At 34.3% G+C, this 17,767-nt stretch overlaps 1 protein-coding gene across 8 annotated transcripts in view; it reads left to right on the top strand.

Annotated features, from left to right (window-relative positions):
- The window catches only part of PMCA (plasma membrane calcium-transporting ATPase 3), a 282,389-nt gene extending 275,804 nt beyond the window's left edge, over positions 1-6,585 (top strand). For 7 of the 8 annotated variants that reach the window (XM_089100636.1, XM_089100641.1, XM_089100642.1 and 4 more), the window contains one exon: positions 1,178-6,585. In XM_089100636.1, the coding sequence (XP_088956762.1) occupies positions 1,178-1,378 (201 nt within the window). In that variant the 3' untranslated portion in view covers positions 1,379-6,585. The remainder of the gene's footprint in view (positions 1-1,177) is intronic. The other variant, XM_089100643.1, reaches the window with a different exon arrangement.
- Positions 6,586-17,767: the final 11,182 nt, after the last annotated feature.

Here is a 17,767-nt window from a genome sequence, read left to right as displayed (position 1 = left end):
AGTTGTCTTTGACAATCAACAGATTATTCATTTTTGAATTTTTAAAGACAAAATCCGTTGTGAAATCTAACTAATTAGTCTTGTTTATTTGTTGTTAGGGTCCAAAATGTCTCACGAAACTTATCGTTTCGTATCGTAAACGAATCGTTTACGGTCTCACGAAAGTATTTTACTGCCCTAAAAACTACATGATTTTTAAGAAGAATAAAATCGTAAAAAATCGTGAGTTAGGCATAAATGTTAAAATGGGGGAATTAGTTTTTCTTATGATGTCATTGGCACATTAAGATATTCCAAGTGTATTTATATCCTAAAAAAGTTATCTCAAATTTTTTACCTAATTTATATAATTTGGTATGTGTGGGTGGTATTCGGTAGTATTTTTAGACCGTCTTAGGTAAACTTTTCAGGTAAACTAAGTCTAAAGTAGCTTTTGTCTGGCTTTATTTTATTTTATATTTATTTTAAATGGATATAACCAATTATGAGTGTAGACTAGTAAATTAATTTTTATATTCCAAAAGGGTAATGGAAAATCGGAATTTTTTTTTAGTCATTTGGCAAGTTAAGGGGTTGCAAGCACTACGAAAAATTTAAAGACCAGAATTTTATCTTATAACTTCCAGGGGTACCTGTCCGGGGGGGGGGGGCATTTCCCTCCCAGATTTTGAAGATTACCTTTTTTGGTGTATTCATTTAGATATTAAAATAAGATAAAGTTGCCTCCCCCCTAGATCTTGAAAAATAATACTTTTTTTTAATCTTCTTTGAAAAATTTCCTATCTCCCAAGTCACATTTTCGGGGCTTGGCGCCCCTGGTAACTTTTATTTTCATAACCCCCCCCCCTTCTCCTTCGTTTTATTCCTAACTCTCTCTCTCTCTCATTCGTTCTGTCTTATTTCTCCCTTCTCATCTTTCAATTATGTGTTTTAATTAGTTAAAACTAAAAACATATGTTAATTAGAAGTTTAAAACCTTAAAGGAATTTACAGAGCTTTTTTCTTTCATTTTTTTTTGACAGTCCTGCTCGTTCAATATGTTATCAAATGGTAGCCGCTTTTGGACTTAATTGCTTTTGTGCTGAGGCTCTAATTTTGTCAAAGACTGCTTGCTTAAAAACGTAGGCTATATTTCAACATGACCCTTGGCTAATTCTCGCAATTTTTACCTCATTAGATTCGTGTCGTTAATGCTTTCCGGAGCGGTGGAGACTCGGCGTATCTTGAACTCGCGGCTCAGAAAAATCCAGCCGTTGCAGCTCATTTCCTGCGGCAGACGTCTAAGCGTCTTCCATCACAATCATCGATTGAATACGCCGATGCTGATCCACTGCCAGAGATCCTGCCATCAAGGAGTCACACTGAAACTGCCGTTTAATGTGTCCCGGCGCCGCAAACTGTTTTCTAGTGAAAGTGCTGTTCCTAATGTGTTTTTTTCTTCTGTGAATGAAAATGGAGTATTATCAAACTGTTTTTAGACTGTTAGTTATTATTCGGTGCTTTACTCTGTACATGAATTTTAAGTTTAACAAAAGCAATACGATTGTTTAAGTGGACAAGTAGTTACATACTGTAAGCGCCCTCGCTCTGCATCAAACTGTGGGGTTGGTTTTTATTTTTTTGGGGACTAAGCTTTATCTCCAGTATGCAGTAATTTTTTTCTTGTTGAATTTATGTGTGAAGAAGTGATTGTTAATTCCTGCCTATATGTAGATCAAAGAAATGTATATGAAGCACACATCACCTCTCACTCTCCGTCTTCGCCACTCCCTTTCAAAAATAAATTTATGTTCTTTTGAAATAAACTGTACATAAAGTTGCTCAATTCATGGGTATCCAGCGATCGGTAAGGATATGTGTATGTTCAAACGTCCTCAGAAGCTAAATCGCCAGAAGAATTTTAAAGTCTAAATTTAAGCAAATGTCGGCTGTCTTTTGCCGAAACCAACTATCTTCATAAAAATTCGATTTTGAATTAAGAATGGACGTTGCCTAATCTTAACACTGAGAGTTCAATGGCGGAGTTACAATCTTTCTATCTGCTATACTTTTTTAGATACGACCTAGTATCTACAGGATGTAAAAACAGACTTCCCTGGTTTTCCAAAGCCGTAACCTAGTACCTATTTCCAGCAGACAATGAATGGCAAACGCAGGATTAAAGCGGATTCTGGAAAACGTATTCTTGGAATTCTGTATCTTAATCTATTTCTCTTGTTCCAAAAATGAAAAAAAAATCACTATCTTGCGATTTCCTCGAAGACTTGAAAAATAAAGATACTAGTTTTTTGATAACCATGGATAATATTTTAGATTAATACTAGTACATGAATATTCAGAGATTAAACAGAGTTTCGCCCAGGTCTTTGTCCGTTTCCACTCAAAATTTCTTTTAATATTCAAGAAAAACATGTAAAAATTAGTGGCGTCATTGGGGAGGTGGCAGCTGCTCCCTCCAAATATATATTAGAAAAACAACTTTTGGGGGGCATTTTCAATGAAAAATGCCTATTTTGTATTTTCATTGAAAAAATGACAAATTCTACCCCCCTCCCCCTTACCATTAGATTTTGAAAAATACATTTCTCACCGCCCCCTCTCCTTTAAATTATCATGTACAAATATATATATATATATATATATATATATATATATATATATATATATATATATATATATATATATATATATATATATATAAGTCAATAATATTCCGATTTGTCGGGGGATGGGGGCTTTTCTGACCACATTGAGGTACATTTTTACTTGTAAAACCTTACAAATCGATATTTCCTTTAAGGAAAGGATATGATCTTCGTTTTATTAACGCAAAGGCATTTAAATATTAATTATTATCTTAATATTTTGTAATTATTGATAGTTTTGACGAAATGGGAGGACTCACCCGCTAGTTCTCTCTTCCGGGTCAATCCCTCGTTTGTATAAGGGGATAACAAGTGATAACAGTATTTTTCAGATTTTCGCTGACCGGGATGTGTCGCTTCCAGCGTTCTTTTCCCTTGTTCTTTGGTGTTACAACATTTTTTTGTATTGTTTATATCCCAAGGGTGGTTAAGGACAAATATCCCTTGGAGTTTGTTACTAAAATGCTCCTTTATTAGGATGAGTTGTGTTGTTGAAAATGTGAATGAAAATTAAATGATTTTATTAAAGCTGCTTCTTCACTTGAGGGTGTTTTAAATCCTCCTCTCACCACTTGTGCAGAATATAGGTTAGTTTGAAAAATTAACACATATATGCATACTGTGACATTTTGGCAATTTTTTTCGGCTCCATGTGAAGCAAAAGGAGACAAATGAGATAAAAAAAAAAAAAAAAACACCGCCCAACATTTGAATTTGGGGTTGTGTAATTAAATTTAAAATTGTCTGAGTATACCTAGATGGCGTGGGTATTCGAATACACTGCTTTGCTAGAAATTGTTCACTAAATAGAAATTGCGTGCTTTTGTCTAAGCTTCTTCTTCACTAGAGATATGCCTCCTGCGAGGGAGGAGGCAACTAGGATAGAATTAGCCCCTTTATTCATAAATAAACTCAACTCACTAATGGTATGTTCTTTTTATAATCTGGACTTGATTTTTGGGATGATTCGGGGATATAGAAGGTAGTGCATATCTCATTAAAAATTAATAGTTAAAAAATATTTAAAATTTGTGTTTGCTAGTTCCGGTATCCGCTATAAGAAACCTCTGCCGCTGCCCTCCCCCCAGCGATATGAATTGGGAGGCGATGTCCCTATCACCACTTAAACATAATTTGACGGACAAGGAAATATTATTTGCGATGAAAGATGGTCCGATTTTAAATATTTTTATTGGTTTTAAATGTGGGATATAGTTTGAGGCTGTCTAGAAGAATTGCCTATTACAAGTTAAAAATAAATTGTCCGGTTTTGGTATTAACTCGATTTGAGGCATGTTAGTGTAAGGTTAAACGGGTTTTCTTAAAAGTTCCTGGTAAGTTCGGAGAAGAACGTTCAAAATAGTCCTAACTACTCGAGCGTAACTGATCTCTGCCGATGTGGGAGCTGATGGCTACGTAGGACTTTAAAGAACTCTGTTCACTGTTGTAATATATACTTTTGAAGCGTAATTCCTTACTAATTTGCGGCTGTCGATGAAACCATGATGAAATTTTTACTAGCATAGCCTTCTAGTTTTACAAGCACAAATGGTTGGTAATACAAACCAATTTCTGACTAGAACCCTTTTTTTCTGTGCAAACTCATACCCGTAGACAAGTGGAATTTTCTCTGCATACCTTTTTTCTGTGCAAACTCATACCCGTAGACAAATGGAATTTTCTGTGCATACCTTTTTTCTGTGCAAACTCATACCCGTAGACAAGTGGAATTTTCTGTGCATACCTTTTTTCTGTACAAACTCATACCCGTAGACAAGTGGAATTTTCTGTGCATACCTTTTTTCTGTGCAAACTCATACCCGTAGACAAGTGGAATTTTCCGCTAGGAACCATCCTAAAAATCCTAAGAAAAAACAGGGCGAAAAAATAGTTAGAAACTGTTAAACAAACTGAAATTAGGGCCTTTAAAGGTTCTGCTTTCGAAGCGCCCGATTCCTCCTCATAGACTTTACCAGGGGAGGCGCAATGAGCCCTAAGAAAGGGAATAAAAACTGGACTCATAGACCTCTTTGCATTTACCCCCTTTTTTCTTTGGTTCTATTTATAAACCGAGTCATTTTCATTTTAACAAAGATACTACTACCGATTGACACATTTAAGGTGCTTTGATTTGTTATGATTACGCCTATTCGTCGGAAAATAATTTATTCCCGCTGGAATTTGCTTTTCCCCCGGCAATTTTTCTCGACGGTACCTTGTCCTCCCTCCTAATTTAGGGCTGTGTCCCTTTTTATCAAGCATTGATCTACCTTATTTTTCCGCTTAGTTACATTTTCATTTATTTTTTCGAAATAATCCATCTGAACCACTCAAGTGAGGCAGCAGCCTTCAAGCATGTCGAATTGCCAAAACGAGTCAAACAGGTCTGATATCTTGAAACCCCCCTTTGAAGCTCAGTATGCAATGTGTGTTCTATTCTAATCTTGAATAAAAATAATTACTCGTCTAGATATCCATTGAAGGTGTTTTCCAGAACTCAATTATCATTATCTGTTATTATCTCCAGTCTAAAATGGTACATAAATGGTAAATTTAGTCCCTAAATTATTGATGACGCATATAATTGAGTTCGGGAACATTCTTAGAATATAGGGCCATTTTTTATAAGAATGTGGGATTGTAGCAAAAAGCAATGGAAGGAGAATGAAAGAACCAGAAAGAAAAAGAAAAAAAACGCAAAGAAGAAGAAAAGAAATCACAACAGAAGTAGAATCCTCTGTTTATTATTCTAATCTGCAAGAAAGTTGCGATTTTGACAATTGTTTAGAAGTGTCTTTAAATGCAGTTTGTTGTAGAATTTAAATTAAGGATTGGATGTTTTGTTTTTGTTTTAGTATGATCACCGAAACGGCCCTCTAATGAACTGTTCTTCCCTTGTAATATAATCCTTGTGTTTAGGATAGTGCTTATTTCACTATGCCAACTACGCTCTTTTTTTTTAACTTTTCTTTTTATGCTGAAACCTGGTATGTAGCTAGTATTCCACTTTGGAGGGAGGGGGTGTCCAACTAGCCTTTGTGTTTTTGAAAATCATATATTTAGGAGAACGTTTTTGGATTTATGGGGAAGGGGGAGGTACTGGCTTGAATATACCTGTTTGACATGACTGTATTGTTATGAATTTTCTAGTTGTTTCCAGTTTATTACGGTTGTAGAAAAAAGGAACTGAAAAAAAAACACTTAATATTCATTTGACTATTTTTTGTGGTCATTGTAGGCTATTTCACGGCTATTGATATGATAAATTTGTCTCTTTATTGTATGGGGTCGTGTAATCAAATCCTTAGTATTTAAACTTATCGTTTCATTCAAATTAGCCTTTATTTACATACACTACATTTTGATGTTTGATAAAATATGACCCTTTTTATATGATAGATTAAATTTTTGGTTTGAATTATAGATCTTTTTTAACATATTATAGATTAAACTTTTGAGACTAATTTCACCTCGACTGCTTCTATACATCCCTCTTGTTACAACTTACAATGTAGGGAAATGGCTTGGTAAGGTTTGAAAAAAAGTAAATATTAAATCCTCAAAAATTGCATTTAGGGAAAAAAGTCATACCGTAAATATGCTTTCGAGGAGGGGGTAGGGGCTCGACCGAAAAGTGGTCTCCAGGGTGCTATTATCTCTATGAGATTTACCTTAATAATTACTCTAACGTATTTTATATTTTGACAGGTTTGTGCTTTTCCAAAAAATATTATAATATCCTCCTTTATCGGCAAATATTGGAAAAAATTAAATATTACTCATTATTAGCCGTGGATTTCCTGCAATCGACTAAACAGTGTACAATTTATTCAGTTATTTTATTTCTTTTTTCCTCTTAGGTTCAAGTTCACTCGTTTCTTCCTTTATTTTAATATCCCTAAACTCCCTAGAAATGTTGTAATAAAAAACTTCAAATTGACTAAGAATTTCTCTTCCTCTTTATTTAGGTTCTTTCACCGATTAATTTGTTGTAAGTATATGTTAGCATGAATGTCTGCAATTGGTGAATGTGGACATTCAAGGGTGAATTTCGATTTTTTTTTTTTCCTTGGATTTAGTCAGCTTTGCCAGTCAGCTTTTTCTGTTTTATGCAAGGTTTGATGGTGACAGGTTAGGTTTTTAACCCATTTCTGAAATTAATTCCGAAACTCAGACAGAACAATATTATACGAATAAATAGAAAATAACTATTCTAGGAGTGTAATACTGCCGTACAAAGCATAAAAATTGGTATATAAAATAGTAAAAATGTAAGGAGCCATCAGCAGAACTCACACGATTTACAGCTTATTTTGATCATTTTATTTTCCTAGAAAGTTAAGTTTAAGCTATTTTCCCCTATTAAAAAAAAAATGAAGTTAAAAACTAATTTTAAAGAGAAGTGAAAATCATTATTCAAAACTTTCAAGCTTTGAGGCGAACTAGAAAAGTATATTGTTGCTAGTTGCACTTAGGTTTAATCAGCACGTCATGTATAGCTTCCGAATTTTTACCGAATTTTCGAATTTTTACCGACGAAAAGAGTCGTTAAATTTACTTATTGCTTTTGCCTATTTATTACCACGGTTCAACTTCGCAACATCGACCAAAATGTAGTAGCCTACTCCCCTAATAAGGGCGAAGTACATCCCTGTTCTATTTTCCTTATTCATCTTTACTAAAATGTAGATTTATTGTAGCCCTTATTGCATCAATAAGATAGGGCTTAATGTGCTGCTTATTTTCATAGTATTTTCGTAAAAAATAGGGTAGAGTGTCGAAAGTGGTCCTTAGTCTCTGATGTTCGTTCATTGTTTGGTCTAAAGTTGACAAATTCACATACCCTTATCTTTAAAACGGGTGTTTCTCTTCATAAGATATAATTTTCTTATATACCGTACCGTTTATGGCAGTGAACAGAACTTCCCTTGTCAAACGAGAAATCTCAATATATATATATATATATATATATATATATATATATATATATATATATATATATATGTGTGTGTGTGTGTGTTACGGTGAACTTCCAAAATCTATATAATGCCGACATTCACCGCTAAATGTTCGAAGTTCCTATTTATCTGTTTCGATTAAACTAGCTGTATGAATCAGCTTTTTTAGTCTTATGCAAGCTATGATGGTAAAAGTTAGGTTAGATTAGGTTTAGGTTATATGACGTTAGGTTAATTTTGGTTCTAAATATCAGAAAAAGGTTAAAATACTAACTTAAGCTGTGCTGATCCCAATTGTTAAAAATTGATTAATTTTAGATGTACCTACCAAAAGGTATTAACATAAGAATATTTACATAATTTTTGAAAATGGGGAGAGGACCCCAAATTAGATTGTGTTCGTGATGAAAACCGTACTATGAAATTCAATATTTCGTGGGACCCTAGAGCTGATGTTCCAACTGACGGTTGCGGATCATTATGTTAGGACTAGGTGATTTTCATAAGGGAGGAGGGGGGAATATCTAAGGCATCAATAAGTGCACTTTAGGCCTAAATTGTCAAATTTTCTAAGGATGCTCCTTTACATAGATCAGAAGGGAAAGGAGGGACGTAACTGCTAGCCTCAGCTGGGGAAGGGGGCCCCCTCTGAAATCCTAAACGTCCCCTAATTTCTGGTTACTTCTTATTCAAACTATCAAATACTTTTATTTTATTAGCCCAACCCCCAAGAAAATTTATGCGCACGTGAATGCCTGACTTTTTTTTCATTTGGAGGCATATATAATACCCAGTCCGCCGTATAGACGCTGAGGGGATGATCTTTCTCCTCTTATTGTGGAAGAGGTAGTATGTAACAGGAAACTTTAGTTTTTGACTACTGAGGAATTGTTAAAAAAAAAAAAAAAAATAGAAGTGATAGCCACCTTCGTCTTTGAGAGAATCTTATTTTATTGCTTAGAAACCCATGCACCTAAATGAGCCATTACCAGGGCCGTATCCAGGTTTTTTTTCGTTTTTTTACACAAGAATTTTTGCGGGGGGGGGGGAATTTATACAGAAAAAATGCATAAAAAATTTGCTTGTATCCATTTTTGTTACGTTTTTACGAGTCAGACAAACATTTCGATTGGGAGGGGGGGGGGTCAAACCCCCCCCCCCTGGACACGGCCTCGGTCATTACTCTTGAAGTATTGGTATACAAAAGATAAACTTTAGCTTAAGGGTAGAAAGTTGAGGAGTCACTGCGTCCTTAAATTTGGGACTAGTCTTAAAATGTTACTAAAAACGAATATATTTTTGAATTTGGAAAACCATTTTTTTTCCTAATAAAAGCAAAGAGCTACATAAAAACAAGCAGAAACAATCCTTCAAATGAGGGTACTATTGCCCCCTTTACCTTCTTCTCTTTATGGAAAGTTTGACTTTAACACTCAATGATTCAAAATGAATGTTCTAACATATGAGCAAAATAGAGCAATACAAGTTTAAAAAATTCTCTAGTTCTTCAAAGAGCCCGCCCCCCCCCCCATAGCCTGACTTTTTAATCACATTTGGTTGAACAATAAAATTTTAATTCAAATATTTTGAAGTTTAATCGGTAAAATCAACTTGCAGTGACAAACTTGCTAAAAAAAAAAAATTACATTCTAAAACGCTTTCAGGAAAACCTTTGTAAATTCTAGCCCAACCCATTTCGATAAATACTGTTTATTTAAAAAGAATTGCTTTTAATCAGAAAACACATTAAAGAGATAGAACTGTTGGGATGATGGAACAGAACCATATTCATAATCATTCATCCTCAGGCTCCAGGAATGTTCATAAAATGATAATTGTGGCCCGAAAAATTAAAGACAAAGTAAATACTTTGTAAGAAAAACTAAAAAAAAACACGTTTTAAAAATGGACTAAACAAGATGAAAATAAGTATTTCGGTTCTAAAGAATACTTTTGATATACATACTTCAAAATTTTCTGAATATTTGCAATGTTGTCACCTCTCTTACCGGAACTTGTAAAAACTTTCTAAAAATTTAAACGTGGTGCATTTTCAATCAACTACCTATTTATATCTAACTACTTGAAATTATTGTTTAATCTTATATAAAACATGAAATATAGTTTTGATATTTTAGTTTAATGTTATTGGGCTTGCAAAGAACAATAGTGGAAAAACTTGTCGGAGTAATAAATGGTTTGAGGCCGACAAACTATAGAGCACTACATAAGCTACATAAACTATATAAGCTTCCGCTTTGACACCCTACCAGAAAACCCCGTATTTCTTTACGTTTCAACTTCCAAGGTCAGTGAAAATAAAATCCGACTGTTTTGAATTGGTTAAATAGAAATTTACACAACCGTATATATCTTTAAAAACTAGGAAAAATCTGGGAAGTCAATTTTTGATGAAAAAGACGTTCGTGTGTAGTTTTTTTTTCGTAGTAGCTGCCAAATTAAAAAAAAAATGAATATGGCAGAAACACTTAACAAAAATTAGCTAAAACAAATAGTTTTCCTTTGAAGGTGTGGTTGTCTTTTGAAACCAATAGACTTAATTTTCCATTTTTACGAGCGAAAAACTTTGTGAATTTTTACTAATTAGTTTGTTTTCACAGTTCAACGCGGCAACATTGGCAAAACGGTGATAAAGACCTAAAACTTCATCATTTTTACAGAATCAAAAGAAAAATATCAGAGAATCGTAGTAATCAGACATGAATAGACCTAAGGTGGGCCCAGGGGTACTTTAAGAAATCATTGAGTTGATTTGCCCAATTTATGCATACATTGCCACAAAGTAGCACCCCTTATGGAAATCTTGGCTCGGAGTTGTTGGGTGTACTGAATCTATAAATTAACTCTTAGACATAAAAAAAGGTTAATGATAAAAAGAACAAAACAATAATATTAGAAAAGGAAAGATTGGGCAAGGGAAAGAAATTCTGCACCAATCGCGCATGGAAGGTACCCCCTGAACGGGCAATAAAAAATAATATATATAATGTGTTTATAGTCCATCCTTAAAGCTGAATAAAAATTTTTTAGATTTTTATTTTCAAATAATATTGATCATATTAGAATGACTCAGTTCAAATTTTGTCTCTCAATCTATACCTTTTTTAAATTTACAGCATTTGGTATCTTATCGAAAGCCTAGATTTACATTTACCTACAGTATAATCTATCTAATTTTTTATTACCCTAATTTGGACTTACTTGACGCCCCTGCTTCGAACTTTTTTTATTACCTGCTTCGAACTTTTTACATTGAATATGTTTTTGGGAGGTTGGGCATATAATAAAAAAAAAAACTGCAAAAACAGGCAAACTAATAACAGAAATCTTGAGGTCTTGAAAGGGATGTAAGCCCCAAAGCTCCAACTATGCATAGCTATTAAAAGGTTGTAGCTTGGCTATTTTTATTGCCTCATATAAAAGAAGCAATTATCGAAGCTCGTTCTTTGGGTCGTGAATAAATTAGCAACGATCCCGCTTAGGTCGTTTTTTACTATTCTACAATGTCGACCGTTTTGAAATTTGGAAATAATAAAGTAAGCAATAAAATGGCGACTTTATTACTTTCGTGTCTGGGTCGTCTAAATTTGGTGATTGTTCAATTAAAAACGGCGAAGGAAGTTGTAAAAATACAAGTCGTTTTTTCTAATCTTTCTTCATTTTAATTTCGGTTTTTTTATGATAGCCTATTAAACTTTGACTTGTGGTAGCAAGGTTGTTTGATCCCCGTTGGCAAAACGGGGCCTGGGTTCTATCTCGGCAGCCGTATGGCCGAAGGCGAAGAGGACCCGTTGGTTAGATGAATTCTCACGAAACCTCTATGAATGGCACACGCTTCACGAATGGCCCATGAGGGAATTTATTTTTATTTTCTTATGATAGAATTTAACTTATTTTCAGACTGGATTCTAATCTATGCTTTGTTCCATAAGATGCAATGAAATTATTTTTCGCAATTTATTTTACAAAAGCTATTGGACTTTCAGTTGCAAAACGATCCATCATTCTTACTTTTGCCACATAAACTAGAAATTCTTCACATTTACCACAGAAACTAGAAAATGTATGCAGGATTGTCAATGCTGTGTTGCCAGATTAGCCAGCAAGTGATTTTGCTTAACTTTGGATTACCTAACGATATTCTAAATAGTACATTTTGCTGAAAAATCATCTAAACTCATGAGACCAGAACAAACTTGATAATGTCATCATAAAGTATCATATTACACCGAAAAAGGGTCTTTTCAAATGAAATGACTCCGAAAAAGGATGTTTTGCAAAATCTAGGCTGGGAAAAAGAATTAGGGGGAGCGGGCTTGCTCCCCCCTTCTCAGTTGCCACCAATAGAACTAGCACACAGGCAACATTGTAGGGACATGTTTAAAGACTCAGTTCAAAGCTATCAATTGTTTCAGCGGCCTTTTTGTAAATTTATGGTGGAAAAGAACATTGAAAAGATAAAATTTAAGATCTGATTACTTTATTATCTTAAACTTTTACCATCCAATAAACCATGATTTGAAAAAGCAAATATCAAACATTCGTGGTAACGAACTGTAAGTAAGGAGCGACCCGGCTCGATAGCAACCGAAACTCTAAAAAATGGAATTTTGATACCAATAGATACATCAAAAGAATCAGATTTTTCAGCTGATTTCAAATATACAAATTTCATCAAGTTTAGTCTTACCCGTCAAGAAAATTTGCCTTATTTTCAAAAAGGGGGAAAATTCTTCCTAAAAGACATATAACCTTAATGAAAATCACACCATCAGATTCAGCGTATTAGAGAATCCTACTGTAGAAGTTTTAAGCATCTATCTTCCAAAATGTGGAATTTTGTATTTTTGTCAGAAGAAAGATCAAGGATGAGTGTTTATTTGTTTTTTTTTTTTTTTTTTCCCAGGGGTGATTGTATCGACCCAGGGGTCATAGAATATTGCGGGAGGACTCATTCGAACGGAAATTAAAAGTTTTAGTGCCCTTTTTAAGTAACAAAAAAAATGGAGGTCAACTAGGCCCCCTCCCACGCTCATTTTTTCCCAAAGTCACCCGATCAAAATTTTGAGATAGCCATTTTGTTCAACATGGTCGAAAAATACAATAACTATGTCTCTGAGGACGACTTAATCCCCCCAGTCCCCGGGGGAAGGGCTCAAAGTTATGAACTTTGCCCAATGTTTACATATAGTATTGGTCATTGTGAAGTTTACAGAAATTTTCAGGGATAATTTTTTCTGATAGTTGGGGGGCGGGAGGTCGGGGGTTACGTGGGAGGATCTTTCCATGGAGTAAGTTTTCATTCGGAAAGGGACATTGCTATGAAGGGGGCACCCAATTTCCCAGAATTATTTAAACAAAAACAATCAGAAAAAAAAATTAACCTGAAAGTAAGGAGCAAAATCAAAACTTAAGACGAACAGAAATCATTACGTATATGATTGGGTCCCCCTCCCCTAGTCATTACCTCGCTCTTTACGCTAAAGTCTTTTTTTGTACTTTCATCAGAGCTATTATGCTAATTAACGGCCTTTGTGATTAAGGGGTCATTCTTATAGAATTGAAACAAAATTTGAACTTTAGCGTAAAAAGTAAGGTATTGACTTGGGGGTGAACTCCCTAATATACGTAAGAAAATATACGAATATAGAAGTATGTTACGTAAGTTAATTCGTATACGTTACGTCAGAACAAAATTCTAGCCACAAAAATGTAAAATTAATATGCAAATTTCGTTTTTGTTATTCATGTACGGTGAGCCAAAATCAAAGCTGTATTAATTCAAAAGCTTTCAGAAATTAAATAGAAAAACAAGCTTTTTTTAACTGAAAGTAAGGAGCAACATTAAAATTTAAAACGAACAGAAATTATTCCATATATGAAAGGGACTCTCTCCTCATCAACGCCTCACTCTTTACGCTAAAGTTTGACTCTGTCTCACAACTTTATTTTTTAAAACAATAAAAACTTTAGCGTAAAGAGCGAGGCGTTGGAGAGGGGACAATCCCTTTCATATACGGAATAATTTCTGTTCGTTTTAAGTTTTAATGTCGCTCCTTACTTTCAGTTAAAAAAAAAAACTTGTTTTTTATTTAATATTATAAAAAACAAATAAGTCTTATTTATAAGACGCTTTAGTCTAGTGGTTACGGCTGTGCCTTATAGCTTTGCCAATAGGAGTTCCGATGCTGGGTAGAATTTATTTTTTAATGTGTATTTTCTCTCAACCCAAGAGTTGGGCCAGGAAAAGGGCCAAAAGACTTTTTTAGTTGGAGTCTTAAAATATTTTTTATCGATTGAATTAGATTTTCAGGAGTCATTGCTAAGGCAAAGGGGACCAATATTTTTTTTTACGGGGAAGGGTGCTCGGGGTCCTGGACATTAGCCAAAAACTTGTTCTCCCCGATTTGTCTGAAACATACAACTTTAAATCCTTGGGTTAAGGAATACCTAATTTTTGATAAAAAATCTCTTAGGGGCAAATCCCCCCCCCCCGAGAGACTGGGCCTGAAATGAGCCAGTCTTTTTTTATCGGCTCAAAACTCAAATTTGCAAGTCCTCGGGCCAAGAAGACCAAAATGCACAAGAAAAAAAATAAACAAAATATTAAATCCCCCCCCTCAAGGCCGTACCCCGTGGGGGGGGGGGTTGAATCGTTAGTAATTCAGAATAACAAAAAAACGAAGCGATAAAACCATTTTTTTACTAAAAAAAAAAAAAAAATACATTGTTAGCAATTATTAGATATTCTCAGAATATTTTTCTTTATGATAAAAAAAAGTGTACATGAGAACATCAAAATGATAACAAAAAATAAAACACAGATCATTTGTAGGTTAAGGACCGTTCACGATTAATATTCCATTTGCTACTATGTCTGAACATTGATGCATAATTACTATCCAAAACATATCCGATAGTGGGTTTTAAATTCTCGGCTGAAAATCCGCTGATTAATTTACCGGTCAGTTCTCTGAAGCCAAAATGAATTTATTGCGAAATTTGAGTTTACAATTACTTTGCTATGAGGAAAAATGGTAAAACCAGTTTTTTTTTTTCAAATGTCTGGTATAAGATAGCGCAGCCACAAAAGTGGAAAATCGGTGATTTGAAGCATTCAATGTGCAATCATCTCAAAAAAGTGCCTAACTAGTGCAAAACTGCCTATCTGGAAACTCTGGCTAAACCTAGCAAAACTTGGTACCGTCTTCAATTTCCTTGGAATGAAATACTAGAGAACACTGTGTCAATCTCCTGTAAGCTCAACCTTTGGGAATGCAAACAGCAGAATTATTTCTGAGGGAGAGCCACAAACTTGAATAAACATACAAAGAATATTCATATTATAGATAAATTCTTGAGATTTTAGGTGGGGGCGCACTCATGCCCCTCTCCCCCATCTAAGAGCAGATTTACTAAGTAAGAGCACATTGCACATTTACTAAGAGATTGCACTTTCAACTTGGTCAATTTTATTACCTCACGTAAAAGAAATAATTTTTAAATACTTTGTTCATTATGAATAAATTAGTAGCATTCATGCACTTACTTTATTTAATGCTTATTGTTTTTTGAAGTTGAAAAAAATTGGCAGAAGTCGTAAAAATAGATTTTATTGCTTTTTGTTTAGGCTATCTTAATTTTGGACATTTTGTCGATCGTTTTGGAATTTGAAAAGGTTCAACAAAGTATTAAAAAATATTTTACTAAATTGGCTTCTTTTTTGTGTTTACCACTTTCGGGCTTTGTCTAAAAACGTTGTTCTTATATATTATCAGCTGCACCACCGTTTTGGACTATGAAGTCAAGTGCCGTTTCTCAACCTTTTTTAAAGTAGTATATTGAAAGAGGCGCGTTTTTCTTTTTCATGTACAGTGGATAGACTTAGAACTATTCATACCAAACCGGGTCATCCTATCCGTTAAAATGAAATTGCAAAGCTAGAGAGACTGAAAGCCTGGATAGAAAGCCTTTTTTTTAACGGCCACTGTGGTTTCTCAGCCACTCTGTTGTTTGCTTACCCCACCACCTGGAGAAGATGATTTATACAAAGTTTCAAAATTTAAAGTCTAGTGACCACTTGTCCCATTTTTGTCTTGGGCGCTATGTTCCTTGTGTAGATTAAGATTTAGATTAATTTATTTATTTCTCGGTGCTGTGTTTTAGGGTTACGATTGCAGTACTACATGTTTTGTTCATTTACTATGTTTTCTTATTCTATTTACTGTCCTCCACTGTTTCGTTGTGTTCTTTATGCTTGGGTAATATATGGTTATCTTAATTTATTTTCAGAGTAACCTGAAAAGATTGTCGGGTTTTAAAAATCAAGCAATTCGTTTTCAGAAATCTCATTGTCACTATCCATGGCATTTGTCAGTCTCTGAAAGGCTTAATGTAGCTTCGATGGCTGTTTCTACAAGAACATGAATTCACCTCCCTCAGTGGAGCGTTCTCGTATTATGTTTCCCCATTGTCCAACTGTCAAGACATACACTAAGCAATACTGCTCATTAAAATGTCTGAAGGTTGACACTTAAATATCTGAGTGCTTGAAGAACAGGTTCGTTAGACGCTTCACTTCGATTTGGGACGACCCTCCTGGGGACACTTTCCCTAAAAGGTTCTCTGTAGACTCCTATAAAAGAAGATTCAACAGACCTTTACAGCCTCTTGATGAAGCGAAGTAAAAGACTTAAAAAAAAAAAAAAATGCTTTTTACGGGTATCTAAAATTCCTTAAGTTTAAACTTACCCATCAAAAGTGATCAGTATAAGTTTAGTATAAGCAATTCGTTTTCAGAAATCTCATTGTCACTATCCATGGCATTTGTCAGTCTTTTTTTTTTTAAAGATTTAAAAAAAGTGCAAAGACGCCCCCTCGCCCCCATTGGGTCCGCCACTGTGCCTATTTGAGGGCTACCACTCCTTTAGGTTTTTCCCAAGATCCTGGTATTTCAGTTCCGGCTTTTAGATTAAGAAAAAAGTATACAAGTTAATGGTAAAGTATTTGGACAGTGTGAAGTTAGAAAACAATTCTTACTACATAGTATGCAGAATAATTGTACCTAAGACATTAGGTATGCAGAACCTCCTTCAAAAGGAGGTTCAACCTACATTTACAGCCTCTTGATGAAGCGAGGTAAAATACTAGTGACTTATTAAATATTTAAAAGCACCAGGTGCCGCAAATTTTAGGAATTAAAAAAGTTTTTTAGACTTTTAGTGCATTTGCTGAAGTTCACTTGATGCATTTCTGCAGTTGTATGTGCTGCTGGTCGTGATACTTTCACAAATAATACAATTGCTCAAAGAAAAACTGCCATCTCATTAAAATTAAAAATCTGTAAAGGAGTTTTTGTAAAAGCCACAAATATAGCTTATTTTCCTTTATTGTTTATTTTATTTATTCATGGTTCATATACAGTCTCATCTTTCTTCTCAAAGTGAGACTCAAGAGAGAACCTGCTTGGGACTTGTGAGTTGTGCTTCATGCTATTCTGAATTATATAATCTGTTGGAGGCTGAGGCTTATCAGGGGACCATAAATGGTTTCGAAGTGATTTTTTTTCTGCTGGCGAATGAAGATGATGCTGATGTTCATAATGCTGGTGAAGTTGTGGGCGAACATTAGTGAGTATTTTGATGTCTGGAGATTTATTCTTGAAAAACGTCTTGCATTTGTTGGACGTCACTTCTTGAATTTGTTCTGGTTTTTGTAAGGACACTTTTCCTACCACAGCCTCACTGGGAGTAACTTCTCATGGAAAAAAAGCCAAACGTCCCTGTAACTACTCAAATACATTGCAAAAAGGGAAGATACTCCCGTCCTTAGTTTCCAATCTTAATATTTAAACCAACTTCGACTTTTACCCCCTTTTAGCTCCCATGTACTTTGTATTTTTTGGCTTATTTTTATGTTAGAGTGAATGTGAGGTCTTTTTTGTATTTCATGGGTTTCTTTGTTTTTTTTCGTATTGGTTTTAATTGACGACATTCATTGTTGTTACTTTTAGAGTTTGTGTATTTTTTTAAACTAATTGTTTTATGGCACTGGTATTTTTTATTTTGCTTATTTTATATTTAAAATTTATTTCATTATTCTTATATTTTCATATATTTTCATCCACTTTTTGGCTACTTCACT

Source organism: Artemia sp. Qi Xiang Cuo, chromosome 14 (assembly GCF_049724085.1).
Source record: "Artemia sp. Qi Xiang Cuo chromosome 14, ASM4972408v1, whole genome shotgun sequence".
Classification (NCBI taxonomy): Eukaryota; Metazoa; Arthropoda; class Branchiopoda; order Anostraca; family Artemiidae; genus Artemia; species Artemia sp. Qi Xiang Cuo.
The sequence above is the reverse complement of the archived record's forward strand: the minus strand, read 5'-3'. Positions and strand labels throughout refer to the sequence as shown.